Source organism: Coenobita brevimanus, chromosome 95 (genome assembly GCF_032717465.1).
Source record: "Coenobita brevimanus isolate Jiangsu-jjx chromosome 95, ASM3271746v2, whole genome shotgun sequence".
Taxonomy (NCBI): Eukaryota; Metazoa; Arthropoda; class Malacostraca; order Decapoda; family Coenobitidae; genus Coenobita; species Coenobita brevimanus.
The window spans coordinates 33,963,140-33,990,495 of NC_137048.1; the positions used below are offsets into that span (position 1 = coordinate 33,963,140).

A 27,356-nucleotide genomic window follows, 5' to 3' on the forward strand; every position below is an offset into this window, starting at 1 on the left:
ACCAGCACGTACATTTGCTGTCTTTCTCTTCTAGGGGTGGAATTTACGCTGGCAATACAGTTGCTCCAGGGCCAGTAGGAAGTGGTCCTTCTCGCTGCCGCTGTCAAAGTCACTCCTGACAAACTTGTCCATTATCGCCAGCTCACTGGGTTGCATAATCTTGTGCCTTGGGCTTGTATCGTCATTATAGAAGCTAACACTATTATGATGACCTCCAGATAGATGATAGTTCTAAGAAAAGTTACCATCCCTGGCTACTGACCGCCCTTGCCCCATATTTTCTGTGGTTGCGACGCCATTAAGCCTAATTCTTACCCCGTGTTGCCTTTGGTGAATGATCTGCACTGATATAAATGCAAGTGATGTAATTTCTTGTAGGTTGTGCGGCAATAAAGGGAATCAAATCTGGGAATGACCCTCATAACCTTACAAAAGCTGGTGGTGCCGCCCTTGGGTGCGTGTGTGGCAGCGTGTAATCCTTCAACCAGAGGGTGGCACCTTCTGTAGCTGTAACATCTTGCCCATTTACGAGACCGTTGACCTTTGCGATGGAGATGGAGTGTCCTTTGGCACGGACATGTGCTGCTCTATGAACCGGAGAGACGAGAGAAGGTTGGAGAACTTGTTGCGCTGTTGAGTGCTTCACATTTCCATCAATGATTTAGGTAGTTACCAACGTTTTGTCACAACGACAAATAGGAGTTTTATTTTTTTTCCCCATTTATTAATAAATCTTGTACGAAAGGGCTTATCCACCTCACTCTGACAGAAAATCGAATACTGTAGGTAATGTTTCCTCTAGGTAGCCAACCAGCCTGCAGGCTTAGCTACATCAGGAACAGTTTGCTTGATCCACCCGGTGTCCATAGCTCGGAATGGAGGTGTATTTGCAAATGGACGTACAGGGTACGATTAATGTGGCAAGATAGGTGCAAGTGCGGACGTGTCAGTAGGATCATTTTTTATTTTATTCTTTAATATTTTATTATTATTATTATTATTATTATTATTATCATCATCATCATCACTACTACTACTACTACTACTACTAGTAGTAGTAGTAGTAACTCTGATTAATTTACTTATTTTCTATTCATTATTATTATTATTATTATTATTATTATTATTATTATTATTATTATTATTATCACTACTACTACTACTAGTAGTAGTAGCAGTAGTAGTAGTAACTCTGATTATTTTACTTATTTTCTATTCATTATTATTATTATTATTATTATTATTATTACTCTGTGTGTGTGTGTGTGTGTGTGTGTGTGTGTGTGTGTGTGTGTGTGTGTGTGTGTGTGTGTGTGTGTGTGTGTGTGTATGTGTGTGGTGGCCTCCTTCAATTTTGTTTACGAAGGATTTCACGTCCGAAGTTTGGTAATGTGAGTATTCGTGGTCGTAATGAATGCTGTTAACTGGTATACTTTCTTCAGTGATGTGCCAGATTCAGTGCTCCACTATTAAGGGCCAGGTATTACGCCGGGGGAACAGAACTCTTACTTCTGTACTAAATCCCTGAAGCCGTTGACGCTTCCAGACAATTTTCTTCAGCTAAAGGGATATTTTTCAAACTGAAGGGGGAGGGATTATAAACTGCCTTCATTACTCCATCACTATTAAAAGTCCTTCCTAAGCTGATTATAAATGTCTGGTGGAAGCAAGAATAAAATCGAAAGTACGTCTTCGGAGTGACGGAGAAGGGAGTTTGACTGATAGTGTGCCTTGTTAAATGCCGTCTTAATGTGCTCATTTCGGAAGGTAACTGAAAAACGTACGAAAAGCTGTGACCGTTCGATCCCAGGTCGGGGCGCATATAAGCGAAATGTACCCAAGTATGAAACATCCGCACGATGATGACGTCAAACTGACGTCACAGAAATGGAAGGAGTAAAATGATCATGACGTTACCTCAAGAACTCCGGAAAGTGAATAAACGTTTGAGTAACTTGCAAAATACGGTCAGAATCTATAGCAATACATATTTATGCCCCCGGCCACCTATGGTGGAGGAGGCATTAAGTAGGCTAACTGACCAGTAAAATCCCTTTGTCGGCGAGGTACGAGCGAGGCCATTTAAATCCGAGAGCATTGAAATGTCGCCTTACACCTCAAGGATGCCTACAGTATATTGCTGGCTCGCTACCTACCAAATTTCATGACTTGACGACAAACTTTCTGGCCTATGTTCCTCTTATGAAGATTTTCGACATGCTGCACTTGGCGTGTGGCACGTGCCACGTGCACCGCCGGGGTGTGATGAAACCTGTCCAAAACAAATCTAGAAATGGAGCTATCATATGGTGCAAACCACGCAGTGATCGGCCCTGTGGCTGCTGAGATATAAGCTTCTCAAAAGTGTTACAGTCGGGCCGGGTCGGGCTGCTCATATGTGAGAAAAGGCCACTACTTGAGAGACTCGCGAGGACCTCGCCCTCGCTCGTAATCAGTCCATGTGTGCGAGTTTGGGTGCGTGCGTCCATGCATCTGCTACTCTCTTGTGGGTGCGATATCTCCTGATCCCATCGACGGATATCCACTAAACTTTTCTTAGTGATAAAGTATGAAGGGACGCTGAACTGATTAGGCCAGCAAAGTCAAGGGATCAAAGGTCAGAGCCATATGGGGTCGACTTACATTATCGTGTGCGTCCACAACACTCTTGTGCGCGCAATATCTCCTGAACCCACGCACGGATTTCCACCAAACTTTTGTCAGTGATACAGTATGAAGGGACGATGAACTGATCAGGTCAGCAAGATCAAGGGATCGAGGGTTAAGGTTATATGGGGTCGACTAAGTTTATCCTTGTGAATGCGAAATCTCCTGAACCCCTGCGTGATTTTCGACTAAACTTTTGTCAGTGATACATTATAAAGGGACAACGAACTGATTAAGTCTGCAAGCTCATGGACGTATAGCTTGGCGGAGGCATACTGAGCAACGACAGCTTGAGGCCAGAGTTCTTGGTGTTTCATTATTATCATTATTATTATTATTATTATTATTATTATTATTATCATCGTGTTTTATTATTTTATTTTTATTCATTATTATTGACTTTATATCATTTGTTTATTTCTTCAGTGTTGCAAATGTGGAGTGTGGTAAGCCTGGCGTGGTGGTGGCTTGGCGGGACCGAAGCGTTGGGTGCACCTCTACTGGGGCCGGAGATCATGAGTTTCGGCTCCCTACCCCGCCTGAGTCTATGGCACAGCGGCCCCTACCCCATCATCCCCACAGCGCCCCTGCAATCCAGCCTGCCAGCGCCTAAGGGAACGGATTTCGATGGGCCGGATCCGGGTCTAAATCCCGCCATTATCAGTGAGTATGCTGACAGAAATTGTTACCCGGTTTTATACATCTACCCATCCATACACACACACACACACACACACACACACACACACACACACACACACACACACACACACACACACACACACACACACACACACACAACTGCTTTAAAAGGGCTTATCATCCACTCACTCAATGTAGTGCTATCTACGGGTAAATGTACAACCCAAATGTTCTGTAGCCTCCTAGTACCCGGGAAACCACCTACTAAGCTGGATGGCAATACTATAATTCAGTGTTCCTTGTGTGCCAGGCAAAAGGTAGGGGGTGTGGCAGGGGTTAGTGTTCCCCCAAAACTGCTTTTACTCGCTGGAAAATTGTGATGGGTGGTTGCTACCATCATCCATTTACTTGATGTAGTGCTGCCTACTTCTTCCTTCACCTTTATTTTTCTCGTTCTGAGTCTGCTCTCCTCTCTTCCTATTTCTGTCATCCTTCCTGTCAATTTTTATTATTTTTCTTTCCACTTCAGCTGGCTCTACACTGAGTGACAAGCCTAATGGCTTCCAATAACCCAGGAAACCATTTACAACGTTGGGTAGTAACCATATAACAAGATAACGGGGTGCTGTGGACCCTATTATTATATCCCTGGTACTGTTGACTGAGTGGAGAGACGCAGATGCGTCGTCCTCCGGGATCCAAACCTCTACACTCTTCCCCAAGCCTCGCTATGTCCCAAGGGAGCATCAGGTCACTGTTCGGGAAGGCCGTGCAGGGGCGAATGTTTGCCTGCAGCTGATGAGTCTGCTTGGCCTGACAGTCCGGGGGTATTCAACAACAACAGTACCTTACTAGCAAAAATTTCAATCTCACTCCATCCTTAGGTAGGAAAAGAGATCTGGATGATGATAATGATGATGATGATGATGATGGTGACGTCTTTTGTACTCTATTCTTCCTAATACAATTTTTTATTCACATAAATATCTTAGGAACCTGATTTTCAAGGCCTCATCCAGGTCTGAATCCCGCCGTTATCAGTAAGTAGCCTGGTAAAAATCTTTATTGTTTTCTGCGCACACAAATGATGATGATGATGATGATGAGAGAGAGAGAGAGAGAGAGTACATAGGACGTCCCTGGTTGCAAGGGGTTAAATACAACTGCAGCCTCAACTCGCATCACAGGAACGCTAACCTTTGGAACTGGAGGAGTTAGGTGTGAGGTGTAGCCCCCCTTCAGTACGAGAGGCCTTCTTGTGTTGAACTGCGGTTTCTGGAATTAGCAAAAATAGCAATATATAATAATAATAATCATCATACTGTAATAATAATAATAATAATAATAATAATAATAATAATAAAAGACGTCAGGAAATAGCAACACCAACAACGATATGATGATAATAATAATAATAATAATAAAGAAGAAGAAGACAGAGAAGGAGGAGGGGAAGATGTTCGTCACAGGATTAAAGGGCGTGAAGGCGGCTCCTCTCTTTGCACAGCCCACGCCTTTCCATTGACTTTTCCTACTATTGTATGCATATTGCTTTTTAGTTGTTGGCCTGTGTGTGTGTGTGTGTGTGTGTGTGTGTGTGTGTGTGTGTGTGTGTGTTAAATTACTCATGCCAGCTGCTGACGTGTTTGTTTGGCACAAGATGAATGTTCCGAACTGGGAGGGTTAGATACCGCCATTATAAGCCCCTTCAGTACGAGAGCTATAATTTTGAATATATAATTATTTAGCAGCAGCGATATTGAACTAAAATGGACGTCACACAGATTCAAGGGGTTAAGGAAAATATATTATACTTATTTTACGCAAAGTTCTTTCATCTCCCTTTCTCCCCGCAACACCGTCCATCACATCTTACCTGCTTCGCCACGAGTAAAACCTTTGCTGTTTTATTATCCTTACCTGCAGATTTATTTATTTATTCATTCGTTTATTTATTTATTTATGAAGGGAGGAGTCTGGCAGCCCAAAAAGTAATAAAACGTTTGTGAGAAGTAACGGTAAATTTAAACCCTTCACTAAGATGACAACTTCATTATTTCATTTATTTATTTATTTAGTCTACTACTAGACAATTTTGTTCACCTAGTGGTAGATTTTTCGAACCTAGAAGTTAGATAGAGCCTCTGGGATCTCTTAAGCTAAATAAAAGCATCTGATGATACACTGCAAGGGTAGGCTATCCTGTACTATAAAACACGTCTTCTAAGTGTAGAGGTTCAAGGGAGTTCGAGGAGGGCTAAAAAATCTAAGGCTTCCTCGTACCATATTTACCGATCATGACCCAGATTCTCAGGCAGAGAGAGAGAGAGAGAGAGAGAGGAGGGAGGGGAGGGAAGCGAGTGTACAAGGTCAAGGTGACGCAACTCAGCTGTGACTTATTTATTCCTCTCATCACACAATTACATACATACCGCGCTTTCACTAACCATTATATCGCAATTTTCTTTAATTCCTTCTATCCCATGACCTATTCTGTGTTCTACTACTGCTAGAACCGTACGATTTTCTTCAGTTTCGGAGAGACTGTCTTTGCAAGCAGAGGTCTTCATTAACCCCTTTACTACTAGCCTGTCCTAAGCTGAATAAAATCATCTGGTGTGTGTGTGTAAGAGAGAGAGAGAGAGAGAGAGAGAGAGAGAGACTTACCATCCCCTGGGAATGCAGGATGGTCTCCACAATGCTAGAACATTGATATATAGAAAAGGCAAGACGTCTGTGCAAACTGCCATGATAATTAAAGAATGTACACAGGATCCCCCAAATAAGTGTGTCACTATGGTTTGATCTTTGACCCATAGCTCCGTAAAAGGATAAATCTTCAAAAAAAAAAAAAAAAGTATAAGGGAGTATTTCCTTAAGAAACAGATGTGCCATATTTGAAGTGAATCGGTGAAGAAATGAAGGAGCACCAAACTCATAAGTGTTTGGAAGGACGAAAGAATCAATCTGTCTGTATTATAATGATCTGTCTATCTATATTATAATAATCCGATTTCTGTATGTTTGTTGGCTTGTCCATTTGTCACCGTAACACAGCAAAACCGGCGCATTGTAGCAAGGTACCGATAAAATGCTCTAACTTGAAGAATAAAACAATTTCCAGTCCATCGGGCCACCGGTTCCCGAGTTATGACTCATATCTGACCTTTTGACATCGACCGAAGACCACTTGAAGGCGGATCGCTTTCTTTGTGGGCATTGAAGTTACCTTAACAGCCTTTATGACACGTGGTGAAAGGCAGCCTTCGGCGGCCTAATCGTTCCAAAGTATATATTTTTAAATATTTTGTGGCTACGACCAAGAGCGCTAACAATGACCATGAAAGAGACCGTTTGACTGAAGGACTGAGAGACAATCTATAATAAATCCTTCAGTGACACTAAAAGGATTCTTCTCACCTTAGGAAACACCTCTCTGACCAAAAGGATTAAGGAACTCTCTCTCTCTCTCTCTCTCTCTCTCTCTCTCTCTCTCTCTCTCTCTCTCTCTCTCTCTCTCTCAAGGATGGGCCGCGAAGCAAAAAGGAGGTGCAGTTTCAGTTTTTCATGTACGTTTCTGGTTACCTGGTATCTGCGTATCTGTTTATGTATGTATGTATGTATGTGCATGCTGTGTGTGTGTGTGTGTGTGTGTGTGTGTGTGTGTGTGTGTGTGTGTGTGTGTGTGTGTGTGTGTGTGTGTGTGTGTGTGTGTGTGTGTGTGTGTGTGTGTGTGTGTGTCAGATGGAAATGAGAGTCATAAGAAGGGAGGAGTATTCAACGTAAGACAGACCTCCCGCACAGAACTAATTATATTGTTGAAGGTCGTATCTTACCTCTCCGGTTTTTAAATCACTCCTGATCTGAATAAAATCATCTAAAAGTGGAAGGGATTAAGTAAATTAAAAGTCGTCCGGCTGATGTGGTTAGTATTGAAACAGAGGGCGTTGCACCTACTCCTCAGCGATTTATTTTCTTCTGCGGAATTCAAATCTTTCAGTATCGACATAGTGTGCATCAGTTACACGTAAGAGGATACTAACCACTATATAAAGGTGATGTTTTTTTCATCATATTTTCTTTTCTACTGCCAAAATTTTCTTACATACATTAGAGCTTCCTACACTGCTTTCATTTTAACTTGGCCTAAAAATTACGACATCGCCGTCTTGAATTCTGCGGTGTAACGATTATCAACTCTAGAATATGGTGCTAGTTACGATGATACGCTATGGCAAGGATGTACTGCCGTACTTTTGCCTTTTTCTGCCACTGACCTGCGTGAAGCAAACTACAAAATGATTATCTGGCCTAAGTTTGGTGAAAAAACTATAGTTATGAAAGGTTAATGAAACCTTTGGAATTCCTAGATTCAAGTCCCAATTAAAAGGAATAAAACTGTCTAGAGATATCAGCAACAGAATAAATAATACGTCATCGTAGTAAAGGGTTAAGACGTAATAGTCAAAATGAGTCGCTGAGGAAGAGGTGTTACGAAATCTCCAATGTAGTACAAACTTATAGTATGATGGATTATTATTATTATTATTAAAACCTCCCACATCCCGATGGAAAATTTTCTTGTTTCTGTCAGTATTACCATGCTGGGGAAGATCTAAATCGCTGCCGTTCGCATACCGTTTGAGCTACAGCCTTCATTCTTTGTCATATTATAGTGTTGGTTGGCCGATTCATCTGACCTAATATCCTCCTGATCCGACTACCGAAACCCAGAAAGGGTCAAGAAAAAGCGACTCCTAAGCTCAAGAACCACTTAAGTTAGAGGACTAAAATTTTGTGGCATATACCTGGGACATGGCCAGAATGCAGTGCTTATTATAGTCCAAATCGGATCATACTCTTTGAGATTGCCTATGGTCCAAATTTTTTGCACAACTCGGGAAAACAGAGAAGTCACCTGATTTATGTGAAAGAACAAAGCTAGGGCCACCAAACTTGGTGAACCTACAGATCTTGATGACCTAAGGTGACATACAGATTAACCATCTTAGCTTCAAGGTCCCTTCATAGCTCGGCTTCTAGTAGGCAATGGCTGTGGGATATTTTTCTTTATCAATTTTGTTCTCGGACAATTTTACGGCGTTCTAGTTATTATCATTATTATTGTTATCATTAACATTATTATTTTTAGTAGTAGTAGTAGTAGTATTTACATACTGAATGATTAACAAGGGGCGAGTGAAACAGAAAATAGTGATGAGTACAACTGTGTGGCGTTAAAATAGCCTGTATGACACTATTGTTGGGATTAATTTTCCTCCCAGCATTCATACCCTCTTGCGTCCTACCATGTCCATCTCCCTATCCCCCTTCCAGCCGCATATGATGTTAGTGTTGGAATTAACGGCTATTTTGTTGAATTAATTAAAAAAAACATTATGTCTTTACACGTCCCTACCCCCCACTCCTCTTCCATCTGTATGTTTGTTTTGGGATTAAGTGCCATTTTCTTGCGTTAATTTTATACCCTTATATTCTAACTTGTCCATCCCCCACCGAAGCCTAGCCACATATGGTGTTATAATAGTGTTGGGATTAAGTGCTATTTTGTTGCCTCATGTCTATGCTCTCTGTGTCGTGACACGTCCCTCTAAAACCCCACATACAGCCGTAAATAATGTTAGTGTTGGTATTACGTACATTTTTTTCTGCCTAACCTCTATAACCCCCTATGTCCTAACACCTCGCTTCCCACCCTCTTTCCAGCCGTGCCCAGAGAGCCGTGTCCAAGCGGGTATCGACGTGACTTCAATGACATGTGTCGACTCAAGTTCGGCTACGGTCCTAATCCCTTCTTCTCCTTCACCCCAGAGAAGTTTAAGGGGGATGTTCAGTTCTACATGGGTCTTCAGGTAAGCCAAAGTCTTCACTCTTTCTGTACGATTACGCCTTGCTCTTTTTCTTGCAGCTGCTGGAGAGGAATGCCATCGTGGGGTGTCAGCGATATAACCAGGCGGCTCAATTGTTTGGTTACTGCTCTTTCAGTTACGCCAAGCTATTTTTATCCTTATTTGCAGCTGCTGGAGAGGGACACCTTCATGTGGTGGCACTGATATAACCAGGTGGCTTAACTACATGGTTATACAAACGTCCTGCATCTACTTCCCTATGTTTCGAAAAGAAGATGGTGGACTACAGTAGGATGGCAACTATATCCTACATTCCACCGGGTTCACGTTTCAGACGAACCTTCTCTTCCTCCTCCTGTAATTGTAAAATATTTCTTGGCCATACACGATATGCTAACAATACTCTCCCTCCGTAATCACTAACTGAATGGGGGTTGGGCTAACCAGGATTATTTATTCTACAAAGTGCAATTCATAGTGTGTACTGTCTGAAGTTATGTTTGATCAACAGCTCCAGACAGAGTGTGTGGAGCGAGGAATGGGCCGCTTTTGTCCATACACAAACTTTGTGGTGTACAATGGTACGGCACTATTGACTGACTCCATCTGGGAGTTCGCACAGCGAACGCATTCAGAACCCGTCTAGAATCATATGTCACAAAACATTGCAATTTGGAGAGGAATTTTGTTCGGTGCCGTCAGATGGATTGCAATTTAGAACGTTTATATGTCCTATTTTCTACAGTGGAGCACACTGTATAGAACAAGGAATACGAGCACAGCCTATGTCCCCTATATATGGCATAGTTGCTTATACCCTACCTATATTATATCTTTTTCATGACATACCTGAAAAAGAAAAGTGAATATACTGTACTCCTTATGACAGCATATACCCCCATTCCCCATCATAGTAGTAGTATAGTAGTAGTAGTAGTAGTTGTTGTTGTTGTTGCTGTTGTAGTTATGTACTACTACTACTCCTAGCACCACCAGTGCTATACTATTGCCACTACTACTACTACTACTGCTACTACAACTACATCTACTACTACAAACACTGCTACTACTATTACTACAGCTACTACTGCTACAACGACTACTACCACTACTACAACTACTATTACTACTACTACAACAACAACTACAATTACTTCTACTACTACCACAACGACTGCAGCTATCTTTGCTTACTTCCACTGGACGATTTTATTTAGCACAAACTAGGAAGAACCTCATGTAGTGATTAGGTTAGAAGCAATCGCCATTAACTCCTTCACTACAATGACTGCTTTCAAAATTTCATCCTCGCTACTGCCAGCCGTCATCTAGCTCATTGGTTAAATTTAGGATACAATTCGCCACGTGTGTAAGATGGTCGAATATCAGGGTTTGGTGCCGAGGTGGACTGAGTTGAAATACCTGTATTCAGTTTTTGCTATTTACTTTTTGCCGCATATCTAAGGGTTGGTGGATTACAAGAGTTGAGGGACTACTGTGTAACAAGGATGAAGATGAAAGGTGGTTTGGGATGGAATGGAAGGATGCAAAAAAGTTAGGATAAGGAGTACGAGAAGGATGGAATAGAAGGTTGATTGGGTGGAAGAGAAAATGTAGGAAAGTGAAGAGAGATGAAATGAATGGTTGCCTTGGGGTCAAATGGGGAAGAAATGGGAGAAATAGAATTCCCCCGAGCTAGACCCTGTATTGGATCATATAGCCCCGCTAGGTTGCAGGAGCGCGCTACCAAGCCCGGCACGGAAGTCCCGGACGAGGCTCGAACTTGCAATCCCCCGAATACGAGCTTGTTGCTCTACCACTGAGCCACCGTAACCCCATATGAGGAAGAAGGGTTTTCTTAAAAGGAATGTAACTTCACAAGCTTCGTTGCTCCTCCATAGACCTCAGAGATTAAATACTCCTGAATATGATAGCCCAAACATATCGCTGTTCGTCTATTTTAACTTGGTGGATTTTTTTTTTTTCCTTTTGTAGCTTGTTTCACGTTACTCAGTGGCAGAATTAAACAATATTATGGCTCGATAGCCTTTCCATAGTACTCTTTCGTGACTAGCACCATACCGTGTTCTAGTGTTAATCTCTTGTTACAGCCCAGTGTCAGAATATGACACTAATAAGATCCAATATTTTTTCCACAACACTTCTTGGTGACAAGCACCATATTCTAGTGTTAATATATTGTTAGTTAGGTGACAAAATAAGACAGTCCAATACTATGACTGCATTCTTTCCATAGCCCTTTTTTATGACTAGCATCATATTCTTGTATTAATCCCATGTTACAGTTCAACACTGTAGCTGAAGAGATGGCTATTTAGAGAAAACTGAAGTGAACAGAGTATAGTAACGTTAAAGTACTGTTGCCTAGTGGTCAGCCCTGTTCTGGCGTGTGGTAGGTGGAGTACTGCACCTCGAAAGTGGCCTCGCTACCGTGCCCAGAGCCGAGTACGTCTAAAAACAAAGGTAAAACAGAAGAGAATGTGGAGTGCATAAGGATGGAAGGATGAAATAGTTGAAACACATCCAGGTGGAAATGTCAATGTTGGCAGATTGTTGGACATGAAATGAAGGCCGCAACTGACCACAAATACATGAAAACGGAGCTAATATAAACTACAGAAGCATACAGTATATAATGCATAATTATAATGGCATAAAATAAATGAAAACGGATAATAGAGGAAGTGTCTCTCGCCAGATGGTTGGGCAGCTGAATATGAAAACATGAAAAGCCGAACAAAGATAAACTAGAGGCTTATTATAAGGATGGAATACCTACCGTAACCATATGTCGGCAGGTGATTGAGCATGGATGAACTACAGCTGCATGTGAAAACAAATCAGAAAAATAAACTAAAGGTGTATGTACTGTCCAGTGCATAATAATGACAGAAGCAAGAACTAGCTTAATGAAACAGGGTGGAGGTGTCGTGCTGAAAGATGGTTAGGGACGGAATGCAGGCTACAGCCGAGCCACGGCAGAGTGAGGGATTAGTGCATTAACTCGCAGACGGCTGGGGATGAAATGAAAGAGTAAAGTTAAACCCTTCAGACCCGTTACTTTTTGTTTATTCTTTCTACATTTAGTGGTGGGTGGTGGCGACCATCATCCACTCGCGATGTAGTGCTGCCTACTTCATATGGTGACTCTTCACTGAGTGCAAGCCTAATGGTTTGCTGTGACTTGGGAAATCATTTACAACGCTGGATGGTAACCATATACCCATATAACAGGGTAATGTGGAGTCTAGTATGATGCCCCTGTTAAATAAGCTGAGACGCAAATATGGCGTCCATCCAGAAACCGAGCTTCCACACTCTTCCCCGCATCTCGCTGTGGCGGGGCGCTGTCCACTTCAAGGGAACATCGGTTCACTGCACGGGATGGCCCTGTTGGGGCAACTGCTTGCCTACGGTTGATGGATCTGGTGGACCAGACAGACCGGGGTTGCTCTGTTACTACTCTTACTACTACTACTGCTGCTGCTGCTACTACCACGACGACGACCACCACCCACTAACATTTTCAGACGATTTTATTCAGCTTGGGAGATACTTTTCGAGCTTGAGGGGTTAGATACAGTCTTCGTTAACTCCTTAAATGCGAGATATTTCCAAAGTTTAATAAAATCAATGATAAGGCTGGGGAAGTAGTTACATTTTGGAAGGCGGTACAAGATCAAAGCAAATACTGCAGACAGTTAAAGATGATAAAAGGAGTTGCAGCTGAGCCAGAACAGCATCGAAGAGTTTATGCTTCTCAGTATTTTAAGATCGTGTGAAGGACTACCAATCTCGGTATATAGCCTTGTTTGGGCTGAAGGCGAAGGACGGAGGCAACGAGCATAAAACAGCTGTGTTGGTGGGATGGACAAAGGTTAAAGGTTCTTCCGCCTTCATTGCTATCCACTCTGACTTAAGCACCATCCACAACAAACTCCTCAATACTTCACCTCTTCAACTCTTCGCTTTCCTCTGTTAATTGGTTAACGTTCCGAATCTGGATCTGAGAGAAGCCTGATGTGTTCTGCTTATCAGATGTAATTCTTTCCTTTTTTATGATGCATCAGGGAGGAAAGTGACAGATATCCCTTAAGTGTGAAGCAGACGCAGTGGAATAGTACCTATAAGCGAACTCATGTCTGCTGTACATGATGTCAGTACCAAACTTCAAAATAAATGTTAAAAAGTTGTTTGTCGGGGCAATCATGCGAAGTAGAAATGAAAGTTTTAAAACTGACGTACAGTTTTTATGAAATTAGCTTATCCTCAAAACTCATTCCACAATTTTCTCAATTTGTTATGCTAACTCGGTCTACAGTACATTTGTGTGTAGCTTTGACAAATATTTCCATGATGTTACTTGCGGTACGTTTGCATAAATCCTTCAGGCAGATGATTTTATATATAATTTACATTATCTACCACCAAATTACAGTTCTCAGACTAGGCTTTATGTGAATGAAGTTACCACCGGTAGTTTTATATACTCAAACTAAGTCTGTCAAAGTGGGACATTCATGTGTTTCGTGTGGTGTTTGATGCCCCTCTTGTGCGTAGCCACTTATCACCTAGGGCGCTGCACCTCTGTGACCTTATGTATCTAGGTTTCAAAACCTGCATACGTCCAGAGGGTGACAAGAACCACCACTAAGTCGCAAGGGTTCTTCCACTTCTGAGAAAATTTCTGGTTGTTTGCTACACAGATGGATTTGGCTGAATGGAATTGGTGTAATTTCATGGAACAGAGTTTGTGTATCATATATGTGGGCTATTATGGCAGTAAACTAAAATTTCATAAGACCTTTACCCCCCCCCCCCCCGCAGCAGCACTGTGCAGTGCCATACTGAGGCCCCATTTGAGAATGGAAATGATAGGCCAGTCACGGTGTACTTCGGAGGTAAGAATTACAAAGAGGTTGTTATATACTGCACGGTGCAATCATTTAGCGATATCATTCCCTTGTGGCCAGTAATATATTTGGGTGACTTTGTAGCCGAAGATGTCTCCAGTGAGATGCTAAAGGCAAATCACGTAATTCAATCGTATATTTGGAACAATAAATCTCAAAGTGACTTATAAAGTCTTGGTGGCTGCTTGAACATCATGGCATTGTGGGGAGAGAAGAAAGCTACCAAGAAAATTCAGCTACCAGGAGAGTAAGAAATGTATCTGCTAAATATGTCTGTTGTTTGCACTGTACCGCCTTGGAATACAAGGTTAGGGTGCAGAATTCATAATGGTTAATATGCCTTACCTATATAAGTGTCCAATAATATACCTGGTGTGATTACTAAACATGCAAACTTTGATATGGTGCTACCCAAAAGTTCCAGTAATTTGAAGAGGAAGCCAACCGTTTGCAGTTTTGCCTTTTGCTGCTAGGAGGAGTCAGCAGCACCCCTTGTGCATCAGTGTGGCCCTGGCCATGTCTGTGAGCGGACGTGTTGTTGAGCTACGCTTACTACTGTAACGTGATATGTAGATGCATCAAGTTCTGCTTCAAGATCAACAAGACGGCTGCAGAAACTCACTGGTTGTTTCAGCAAGCCTTTGGTGACAATGCTATGTCCCAAAGTAGAACATTTTTCTGGTACACGCGGTTCAAGGAAGGCCGAAAAAAGCACATCAAGTTCGCTGCAATGTGAAGTCGATGTTGATTGTTTTCTTCGATATCCAAGGAATTGTTCACAAGGAATTCATCCCACCTGGTCAATCTATCAGTGGAAAGTTTTATTGTGAAGTTTTGCAGTGTCTGAGGGAGAACACCCGCTGCAAACGTTCAGAACAGTGGAAGTACAGGGACTGGGTCCTGCGTCACAACAACGCCCCCGTCCACACATCAACTGTTGTCCAGCAGTTCCTGGCTTCCACTTACACGGCAGTCATTCCCCACTCACCCTATTCGCCTGACCTTGTCCCCTGTAACTTCTTCCTGTTTCCCAAGCTGAAATTACGACTGACAGGGCGCCGATTTAACTCGATTGAGGAGATCCAGACAGAATCGCAGGAGGTGCTCAAGACCATCACGCCTGAAGCCTTCTAGGGATGCATGGACTCATTGAAAAAATGCAGGGACAACTGTATACGTGCCCAAGGGGACTACTTCAAGGCAACAGTGAGAACTAGGAGGTAAGGCAACTTATTTTCCTACAATATTCAAAGTACTGGAACTTTTGGGTACTACCGCGTATATATATATATATATATATACACAGTATATATACATATGTCTCCCTCGCTTTACGATCGGTGTGCGTTCCTAGAAAGGCAATCATATACTGAAATATCGTATAGCGAACTTAAGGTTTAATGGGAAAAATAGGGATGCATTCCTGGACTCGTACATAAGAAACCCAACACCCATACAAGTGCTCTAACATGCAATAATAATGATGTTTTATGTGTTGTAGGGCATCTGAATCAATATGAATGTACATTTGCAAACATAAAAACATGAAACAGTATAAACAATGACATGAAATACGGTACAGTATGAAGAACAGGAAAAATAGTGATATCCTGGACACTGATGCACACAGATGCTCTGAGGCTGTAAGCTGAACAAGCGTGCTGGTGAGACTGCCACGGTGATGCGGTTTCGGGACAATTCGCCATCATTAATAAAGACAGTAATGGGTGTTAATAAAGACAGTAATGGGTGTTAATAAAGACAGTAATGGGTGAGGCTAGAATATAATTCAAAGGCAACTACAGCAAGGAAGAAACAAGTTAATTATTGACTAAAGGTCCAACTAATAAATAATATCCTAAGCCTACGCTACTGAACACAGACTTTGATGGATCCCCCTGAAATATAGATATTATAGTACTGATTAATTAATAATAAGTACAGTATATTTATAGAATGACGTGGAATTGTCCAGTGTGTGAATTGTCCTAATGGAGAATCGTCCATGTTTTGAGGGCGAATTGACTTGATTGCGAACTGTCTCGGAACCAGTGATGCTTGGTTGGTGGAAGCACAGGAAACTGTGCGTGGGGTGGGTATGCCACACAACTCTCAGGTGATCTGCTTATGAGCGTGGGATTTCTCCACATTATCAATTGTAAATGCGGTGGAGCTCAATCGTAAAACGAACGATTGGTACTAAAGAACAATCGTAAATGTGAAATATTGTAAAATGAAAACATCATACAACGAGGGAGACCTGTATATATATATATATATATATATATATATATATATATATATATATACTGGATTTTGTTTTAAAGGATGCCTTGGAGCCCGGTGGCCAAGTACTCATTTTGAGGGTAAAGGTCATGCCCATCATGCAGTAATTTGAACCCTCAACAGCTAATCAGAGGTTTATACAAAACAAGTACTGTATGGCTGGTCTTGTCCTTATATGATCTGGACTTTGGTAGCCTAGCCTCAGGCCCCCCTACACTCTGAGAGGAGCAAGGTGGGACTAGCTGTTATGACTTGGGAAGTTCAGGAGTCTACTTATGCAGGAACTATTTTCCAACAACTTTTAACTTGTGCATCATCTAGAAATGAATCATAATTTTCTAAAGGTATATAACAAGTATTTTGTGTTCACAGGTTGGGGGCCCAGGACAAACTCGGCGGCGAGGAAGAGGGCGGCGACCCCGACCCAGAGTACTCAATGTTAACTCTGTGCCAAATTCACCAAGTGATGATGATGATGATTAGGCTGGGGGCAAAAAGAAAAAATAAAGTAAAACCTCCATTAACTCACCAGAAATTATCCTCGCAGATGTTCCTGGAAATGGATGACACTAAAACAATGGAATGTCATGATTTCATTCCACTGGCCTAAAATAATAATAGTGTAGTAAAAAAAAAAGCTCACCATTTTCTATAACTAGAACAAATGGGCTCAAGGCTGAGAATCTTTTTTCCCCATCAGCATAAAGAACTCTCATCGTAACAAAATGACACAAATAAGTACCTGTTGCGGTAATCAACCAAGCTGTCAAAGGCTATAACTGGACTAAGCCATGAAGTACCTGTGTTACTGGAGGGTTTACTGGAACTGAAAAACTAATAGATCGCTTCTATTGGTCCTTTCAGTGAAGTGGCATTTTAGTGTTGTCAAAATAAAAAGGTTACCAGATCGTAAATCACGAACTCACATGTAGCGCCTAATGTACATGAATATTTAGACTGCTGTGGATGTGAACATATATATACAGATACATATATGGTATGGATGTGAACATAAATAAAGATACAAATGTACATGCCACCAGGATATTCATAGTTTCCTAGAGTTAATTCATAACAGCCAGTGCTTTGAGGCTAGACCACCAGGATGCCTGGTCATCAAAGGGTGCCAAGTAGTTGAGTGGCTAGAGTGCTTGTCGAAGTAAAGGTCTGGCCATGTACACAGGCTCAATCCCCAAGAGGTGACGGGATCATTTTGCAATCGTATAATACCACCAAGAGAAGTTGGCTGGTAACCTGCCTTAAATGTAATGGACTATACAAGAACAGCCTCAAGCCCCTACACCTCAAAGGAATTTTTTTTCTACTGTGTTATTTCCACTACCTCAGCACTATGGACTGTGGCGAAGGGCATCAGTGCACAGATACCACCATACCACCTTGGGAAACTCTGGTGATATTCTGCAAGTTTGTCTGAACTGTCAATATGGTGTGCTGGCCATATTGTTTATTTATTACAAGTGACTGCAAGATGTTGGTGTGACTGAGAAACATTACACAATAATTTCATGGTTCATAAACAATGACAAGACAGAACACATTTTTTTAAATGTAAAGTTAGATGACCATGTCTAAGTTGAATAATTATCTGGCTATGCAAACGGACAAGTACTCTTTGGTAAAAAGTCCTTTCCCTCTATCTGGTCTGGGGGCTGACATGTCATTCTAGTGTAGTAAATCATTGTTATATGTCACCTATTGTTACTTTTATTTACTATGCAGTCTGCAAAACATACAGAAATTTATTTTACAATTCCATTCCAATCTATGATGCAGATTTGACAGCTTCTCTCATATTAAATTAACATTTGTACAGAAAGTTGTGATATTTTGGAACACACCACTGACTTATAATGAGGACTGATTGTAGTTCCTTGCTCTGGTCAGTCGAAGGTATGTGTTCAATTTACAAAAAATAAAAATAAAAAAAATGAAAATAAACATAAATACAATAAAAGAAAAAGAAGCTTACCTAAATTTACAGTCATTAGTCTTACAGACATGGAAATCTGTAGTTTTATATGGGTGGAAAGTATTTTACCAAAATTGTAATTTGTATGTATCACCAAGAACACAATACCTTTGTACATCCATGCACCTGGCTTCTGTACTCATTGCAAGAGATGCACCGATGGAGGAGTGACTATATATTATCCACTCTAACACAGAATTTCCCAGTTATTATGTGCAGAATGTTGTGAGATCTTCTCTGTCAATAAGTGATATGCAGCCATGCAGTTACTGACCAAATTCAGAAAACATGAGTAATGATAGCACTCGAGGAGAGAGACTGCAGCTGTAAGGTACAAAAGAACAGAATTAACTAATATACTGGTGAAAGAATATGAACATGGAGAATTATAGACATTAAGCTTGTCATCAGTTAACAACCAGTGATTTGTATGATAGCCAAACCATTCAACTATTTAACAACTTTCAACAATCAAGTAAGACCTGTTAATTCCAACATCCCATTCCATTCTGATGCTTAAACAGTGGCTATTAGGGTCTAGTGTGGTATGCATTTAAATGTCATATGCAATTTTTATATGCAGAGGTGTGATAAGTATACTTTGAAACTGTGCCAGTTCAAGGCTGAAGAAAGAATCGGTAAACAAACACAGTCTCAGTTTAGCAACTTAAGTTCCATTTATAACATGTGTTTGGACTGGCAAGCCTAGCTCTGGGGCCCTATAATCCTGATGGAGCAACAGTAGCTAGGATGATGGATGGATGGATGTTTCACTCATCACATAAGGCAATGAAAAAAAAAAAAAAAAAAAAAAAGGGGGGGGGGATCTTACTGTAGGCAATGATAGTAGTCTGAAAGGAAACAAAGACCACAGTGATGCCAGTGCTAAAGTGACCAGAGGTCACATCCAGCTGAATCAGCACAGTATGGTGTGAAGGATGATAATCAGTCTCAAAACTGACATAGGTGGCTGAAAAAATCAGTCAGTATCAAATTACAGTGATGCTGTAAACTGAGTTATTTACAGTCAGAGTATCTTATAAACCAGTTTAGGATTTACTTCAAATCCTCAATTATTCTGCAAGAAGAACAGTACTAGCAGTGTGCAACTTATGAATAAAATCTGTGGCAAAAAATATGGTGTATACTTGTTTAATTCATCAATTGTTCTATCTATCTATCTCTTGCCAGACGCCTTAATCCTGTAAGGGGTGACCACAAACAAATCGCCTCCATGTCATCCAGTCCCCTGCCATTTCACTGCTCTGCTCCTAGCTCACACTCCCCTCTCTCATATACCTCTCCACTCCATCCCTCCATCTTAGTCATCCTTGGCCTCCCCCTCCCTCTCCCCTCCTCCACCTCACTCACATACACCCTCCTCGTTAGTCTCTTGTTCTCCATCATCAGTTGCTGCCTGATAATAAAGGATGTATTTTTTCCATATATCACTTCATGATAATAGCAGGGAACTATTAATTTATAGTTTGATGTCCAGTTCTTGAAATCACCCTAGGATGATCATAACATTAACACCATGCCTTTGTTGCCACTCATTACTACCTCTCTCACATATTCATCCACTCCATATTGCTACATCACTAGCAACACAGGCCCACATCAGTGTGCTAGGGTTAAGCAGGCTTTCAGCAACAATACCACCACCACTACTATCCACCTAAAGACTATCACTACTACCATCATCTACCTACAGACCACTACTATCACCATCATCACCACATACAGTATACTGTACACCCACAACACCAGCCCCACCACCTCCCCACACGCCCACACATAAGATGAGGGTGGATGCAGACAATGGCGGTTTCCAAACTGTTACGTTCGTAGCCCGCTGGTGCCTATTTCTGCAATGACTAAGAGACTCAAGTGTCCTGTAAAGTGGTCAGTATTTGAATAGTACAAGAATGATAAGTTAAGGGTTAGTTAAGCTTTAATTTCTCCTAGAACTGAAGGTGAGAGACAGCCTGACTTTGTTTAAATTGAGGCTCTGCTGTACTTACCAGCCAAAATTGCTACAATCTGCGTAAGAACAAAACTGTCATTACAGAAATTCATAATGCATCTGAGTTGAAACATCAAAACTCAAACTTGGATCACACATACTACAGTACTACACCAAATCTTCATTAGGATTACCTCTGACACCTTGCTCCTTCTTGGGAAGTCTCCCAACAGGAATGGCTGTCAAAAATTTTTCTGTTAAAATGTACTTTGTATTTACATACTTAAGCTTTCGGACACTCCTCTTTCTCTACCTTCTCTCCCTACTTTACTGTTCCAATCTACTTTCTATAACAAATACAGTCTTCCTCATCTACTGTAACTCTGCATCATACTTTTAAAGACATTCTTCAGTCTACATTCTCAATAAATACATTACCAGTACAAAATATATGGACTAAGAATTTTACAATACAGTACTGTGGTACTGTACAGTATTTAAAAGACAATAGCATAATGTCTCTAACCTCATTATTTATACTGTATTTTCACAACAATGTCTTCCTGACAGCAACCATCCTACTGCTGGGTCAAACTGAAGGAAGATAGGAAAGCTCGAGCATCAGCAATCTGTGAGTTGACACTGCTGAGTCCTGTGCCACCTGCTGCCTCATACTGTTCCACACTGTGCTCAAAGTTCCATACAGCAGACACATCTTCTGTGAACAGCTCACTGGGGAGATATGAAAAAAAAAATACAAGACTGTTAAATACATGAATGACTGAGGATCTACAGAGCAATAAGCTTTCTTTTCTTAGTCCTCAGAATTCTAGCTTTTCATTATTCCAGCTATGATTTTTTCAGGATTATGCATCATATACTGGGTGACAAAATACTGCTCATGTAATTTAGATAAACTAACTGTTACACAAAACTGCAACCAGACACACATTTTAAAGATCAAAGTAACATAAATGAAATAGTCAACACCAGCTTCTAATGATCATAAATACTTCATTCCTATACAAGGCCCCAACAATTAGGCAATTCTAATATCTTACTGGGCAACCTGTCCAATCGTCACCATATTTGATCAAATCATTTATATGCTCCAACATGTTTGAATGCATTGGCCTTGGTCACCTAATGGCAGCTCTACATGCTGCTTGATATGTGGCAGTCTCCTTGTTCAGTCCCTTATGTCTGATGTCACACTCTATGACCTCATTCCAGGACTTTTTTTGGTCTGCCTCTTGCAACCCTACCCCCAGTGTTCAAACTTCTCACCTTCTGCACTCAACTATCACCCTCCATCCTCTCAACATGCTCAAACCATCTCACTCTGCCCCTCCTCATCACCTTGTTCCCCTCAAGCCTCGCATGCAAGAGCACACTACACATCCAGCTAATTACTGTCATTTCCATTCATCTGAGCCTACAGATATCCTCTTCATTTACTGCCCAGGTCTCACTACCATACAGCATTACACTCCTAACAATGCTGCACACAAAGATCCCTTTGCATTCAGGGAAAGCCCTCTCAGATGAGGCAACAGCTCCCTAAATTTCCTCCAACCTCTCCTTACCCTAACCACAGGGCTAACTCCAGCCTCACCTCCAGCACATATGTCCCCTAAATAACAGAACTCCTCCACATACTCAAATATATCCTATATATCCTGAGTCCTTCAACATTTTAGCAGTCAACCCAGACACATCTGTCGCCTTCCCCAAATGCATCCTGCCTATTGCCCTGTTCACTGTAGCAGCATTAGTCAAAGGCCAAGGGCCAAACACTTGATCCACTGACTCCAAACCTTCCCTGTTCCAATCAAACTTCTCATTCAGTAGCTGGTTATAATATTCTCTCCATGTGTCCTTAATATCCTCACTGTACACTCCTACCTTTCCTTCATCATTCTTCACACACTACTCACCCATGGTATTCCTATTTTCTCTCTTCTCTAGTTTGCCATCTTAAATACCATATTCTTCATTTCAACGCTATTTAGGTTATACAGTGAAGGTCTATGAGACTCAAATTTGATTCTGTATACCTCTTTTCTTGCCCTATGCTTGGCAGCCACATACAGTATTCCTCTCTGTTACCACCTCTTTTTTTCCATTCCCGGAAAAGTCTTTTCTCCATAACTACAGCTTCTACACCTTCATCCCACCACTATGTTACCTTATGTCTTGGAGGGCCCCTTGGCCATCCACACACTGAATCACTAACTTAAAAAGAGATTTTTCTTGAAAGCTCTGTACTGCTCATCAACTTTTCTGTGAACAGCCCCTAGTTCAGTCATCATGCTACTCATCTCACTACAGAATGTATCCCTTACTGCTCAGTTTTCCAATTTCCATATTTTCCTCCTGGGTGCATAGATCCTCTTCTTCACCACTTGCTACACAAGCACCATGTCACACATGAATAATTTGTGTTGCTGCATATATTCTTTGCTACCTATCATTCTTGCATCCTTCACCAACCTCCTACCAGCCCTCCTGCCTACTATTACCCCCCACACTCATTGTAATCTGCCTAAACTCTCTTTTCATAAAATGCGTGTTGCACACAATCATGTTCACTGTCTTCCCAATTACAGGTATCCTTTCCCCTTCCGCATTCCTTGTACCATATGCACATTCCCTATACATCCCTTCATATCCCTGAGCTGCTTCACCCACATGACCATTTATATTCCCACTCACAACTACAATCTCATCATCCTCCATACCACCAACCACAGATTACCTTAAAGAGAAAAGGTGAACTAAGCATATGTACTGGTATATAATGATATAATGAGCTTGAATCAGTTTAAGAAACAGAAATTTACATCATCATCATCAACCGAACCTCCTTTCCCACCTTAGGGCAGGGTGAGGAGTGGCAAAGTCCAGACAGCATAAATTTGCCCAATCCAATGGGCCACGCTTCCATTCGTTCACCATTCAAGCCCCCAGAATCCTGGCTCTACCTGACATGCCAAAAGCATTCACCATGTGCTGTAGCTTCACATAAACGTATCCGACAAAGTCAATCCGGACGCTGTCACATCAAAAAGGGGTGTCAAATCCCTGATCATGCGCTTCTCCTCACAATATTCATCCGGTCAGCTCGATCTCTTGTCAGTTCCCTAGCCTCACCAACTTCCAAACCTCTCTTCCTCACACACTCATCCAACATATCTCTCCACCTTCTCCTTGGCCTACCTTGCCTCCTCCCGCCTTCAAATTTTCTCGGATATACCTTTTTCACCACTCTTTTGTTATCCATTCTCAGCACATTCTCTTTGATTTTGGTGTCCACAGACTTCCTCACTCCACATCTTTCACAAATACCATTATTTCATATCCTATCCACTCTCTGTACTCCACATACATTCCTCAGCAGTCCCATCTCCACTGCTCTCACTCTTGACTTTTCATTTTCATGCCACACCATAGTCTCACATCCATATGTTAACGCTGGCACTAACATTCCTTCATGTAAGCAGTATGCAGCTGCAACACTCAAGTCTCTGTTCATTATCAAGGCCTTCATTGCACCAGCTACTTTCTTTCCTTGTGTCACTCTACTTTCCACTTCTTTTGCACATTTTCCTCTCTTTTCTATCACTGTACGCAGGTATTTGAACTCATCAATTGCAATCTCTCTCCATTCACCCATACGTTTCCATCCTTGCATATTCTGTTCTCACTTTTTCTTATAACATCATTTGCATTACCCTCGCAATACAGAAATGAATTTTATATTTTATTCTTGCTGTCTCCAGATGATTTAATTCAGCTTCGAGGCTGGAACTGCAAGGGTTTGATGTAGTCTTCATTAATCCTTTCACTAACAGAGGGTCACCTTAGATCATTCTCAAGCTCAATAAAATCATCTGGAGGTAGTGAGAATAAATTACGAAAAATGCCCTTCCGCTGAAGGGGTTAAACGCTCTATTAAGGGGTTATCACACGGTACCTGAAATAATGGTTTGCTGACAGAACGCGTTCCTGGTTTGCTGGAATCAGGCACAAACCCTATCACACAAGTTCCTTGAACACCACTGACGGTCGGCAAAAATGTAAGCAAAGCACACTGGAGTCTGTCCCACCGTCTCACACAAGTCACACGTATCAGACACAACATAGTTTTTCTTGAATTTGCTGAGGAGAGAGTTATTGCTGCATTGGCTCGTGCAGTGGTGGCACTTGAGAAGAAAGAAGCGGCTGTGGCCAAAACCACAAGAAGGCGTCTGTGGAGCCGCCTTCTCATGACAAGGGAATGGCCTTATTTTTTCAATGAGGGCAATTTCAGCAGCCCTTTTCCATACTAACTGCCCAGATGCCATCGTATCTGCAGTGTTGAATGAACGGCGAGGTACATAAGATACTCTTTCACCCAGCGTGGTGTGCTGTATTAGCTCCCCAATGTAAACCACTGAATTATCGACATCATTATTTCACCCGTGCACAATATAAATTAATAATATATATAATGGAAAGTACTAAGAACTCTAGGAAGGAATTATAACTTTTAAAAAATAAGCAAAATACTGCAGTATACCCTCCAAGTTCTCCATTGAGCCCGCTCTCCTATCAGAGAAAACGTTTTGTACCTGGTTTCGTCGGCAGGAATGGATTTGCACCAAATCCAGTTTTGCCGACGAAATCCTTGGCAGCTACCATGGTTTCGTGGGCGGTTACCACGATTTCTTCGGCAAACCACGATTTCAGGTACTGTGTGATACCCCCTTTAAGCAACTATAGTGACATGACACAACCCTAAGTCACCCACTCTCTCACCTAAAAAATATCACTCAGTATCCCTTTCTTTTTACAAGGGCATTATTTCCCATGGTCAGCATCTTTACAGGGATGCCTAATGTTACCCTTGTCACAGAATCGCACCAGATCTATGAAGGCAGCAGTGTGTTTTTAATCAATGCTTTTCAGCTACCATTCTCAAAGTATATACTTGTTCTACAAAACTTTTCATTTCTAAATCATCATTGCTCTTCTACTATGCTATTCACAATCATCTACACTCTCTCAAAGATTATTCCCTCACAAATTGATCCCACTGTGTTCAACAGGTTATCTCATTTATAATCATGACATTCTGTTTTGTTCAACAGGTTATCTCATCTATAATCATGACATTCTGTTTTGCAACTCTTCCTTTATTAAAGTGGTACAATACCTACCTCTTCCAGTTTTCTGGTGCAACCTGTATTCTACTTCTTCTAAATACAGCAGTATATAAATCAATGTACCTAACAATCTTATTATACAATCTAAACACATATAATGTAAGATGACAGTGTTCATCACCATCATCATCATAACCTCTTTTCCTATATGCGGACGGGGCAAGGTAGGATCTAGAAACAGGGAATGAGAAAGAACAAACTTGGGAACAATATCATTAGCATGTCCCATAAAATTATTAATGACACATCATTCAAGCCACTAGAATCCTGATTCCACCTCCAATACCAGGTTTGCTACTTTTGTTAAATCTAGCCATCACACACCTGACTGTAGCCAGTTTGTCCAAAGGCAGCTGTGAGAAGGAACACTTGAGGTCCTCTGTCAACTTCACCACCTCACCAGCCTTCCCATGAGCCATGCGGAAGGGCATCTGTAACCATGTGTCAACTATATTTACTTGTAATTGTGTACAGTGAACTGCACTCAAGAACAGACAGCACTCTTCCAGCAACAGGATATCATGCCATTTATCCCCCCACATTCCTCTTCACCCAAAAGAATAACTGGCAACCTGGATATAAAATTACGTTGTTGCATGTCACATTCTAAGAAATAATATAACCGCAAAATTTTATCTGCCTTACTAAAATTTTATCTGCCTTAATAACCCTTGTGCAGTCAATAAGCACTAAAAAGTAGCTAAATACAAGTATATTCAATGCATTATAAGTAATATGAACATGACAGAAATATGGAATATTTCCTCTTGCTCTTTGGGGAGGGGGGGAAGGATGGCACAAACTGTTACCTTATTCACATACAGGATTTTTTTGTTGTCTGATTGCTGTTACTGGACATGATATAAAACTGCTCCTGCAATATGTAAGGCCTTAAGAATTACTGATAATCACATAGTGCTAAATATAACTGTTTTTGGTAATTTCCCATTCCGTTGTGTTTTGGTAAAACAAAGGTCTAATAAACAAAATCAACATATTACTATACAGACCAAAATATATACTCCACTTTAATCAGAATATATTAGACACATCAGTCTAAATGCAAGCTATACCTGATAGGCTTTCCAGTACTGTATTCCAGCCATGACCCCTTTAATTCATATCTGATGATTATTATTCTTAAACAGTATATATACTGTACTGTACCATTTTTTTGTCTTCTTAAAACTAAGAAAATCTACAAAACTGGCTAATCACACAGCAAAATTTCCTTATGAAAGATTCAATCCTGGTATAAAAGTCAAATGAAACTTTAACTGGTAAAGAGATATAAAGACTGGCTGTCTATGATTAGCATTTTCCCCCTCTTATAACAACATGGTATTAATAAAATAGTTCTGCTATTTCACTTGACTAGCAGTCCTGTTAGGAACACTGTAAAGGAGGCTAACTCTAATGTATTCACAATGGCATGTGCTTTATCTTTCAGCTAACAAAGAGAAGATGAAATAAAAAATCAAACACAACCTTTTCTATGTAACTCACCCCTTTCTTGACAAGATAGTAGGCAACATCAGTGGCCAACATCTCTTCAGTCAGAGCCCTACGACATGCAGCCTCGTTCACCTGTCAACAGAATCCCTGATTACTTGGGAAAGCCTGTGAAAGCAAAAACATTCCTTACCATACTAACACCAAAGATGCAACCATTCTTTGCAGCAGTTGCATCTTACTGATAAGTGTTTGTGTGTGATGCCTGTTCCACATAATGGGATGTGTCTCTTAAGTGTCTCCTGCTATGAGTAAGAGAGTTACAAGCTATATTTTTCACAG

At 41.2% G+C, this 27,356-nt stretch overlaps 2 protein-coding genes across 5 annotated transcripts in view; one reads left to right on the forward strand and one right to left on the reverse strand.

Moving 5' to 3' along the window:
* The first annotated feature begins 411 nt into the window (after positions 1–411).
* Positions 412–17,961, forward strand: LOC145413285 (uncharacterized). Its single transcript, XM_080283013.1, has 4 exons — positions 412–454; positions 3,094–3,330; positions 9,037–9,182; positions 16,772–17,961. The coding sequence occupies exons 1-4, from the start codon at positions 412–414 to the stop codon at positions 16,880–16,882; spliced, it is 537 nt and encodes a 178-aa protein (XP_080139139.1). The 3' UTR covers positions 16,883–17,961.
* Positions 17,962–18,101: 140 nt separating this feature from the next.
* Argl (Argininosuccinate lyase) overlaps positions 18,102–27,356 on the reverse strand; it is a 33,567-nt gene continuing 24,312 nt past the window's right edge. For 3 of the 4 annotated variants that reach the window (XM_080282950.1, XM_080282948.1, XM_080282949.1), the window contains 3 exons: positions 27,069–27,149; positions 25,887–25,993; positions 18,102–21,087 (listed from right to left, as the gene is read on the reverse strand). In XM_080282950.1, coding sequence (XP_080139076.1) covers positions 20,934–21,087; positions 25,887–25,993; positions 27,069–27,149 — 342 coding nt within the window. In that variant the 3' untranslated portion in view covers positions 18,102–20,933. The remainder of the gene's footprint in view (positions 21,088–25,886; positions 25,994–27,068; positions 27,150–27,356) is intronic. The other variant, XR_013899697.1, reaches the window with a different exon arrangement.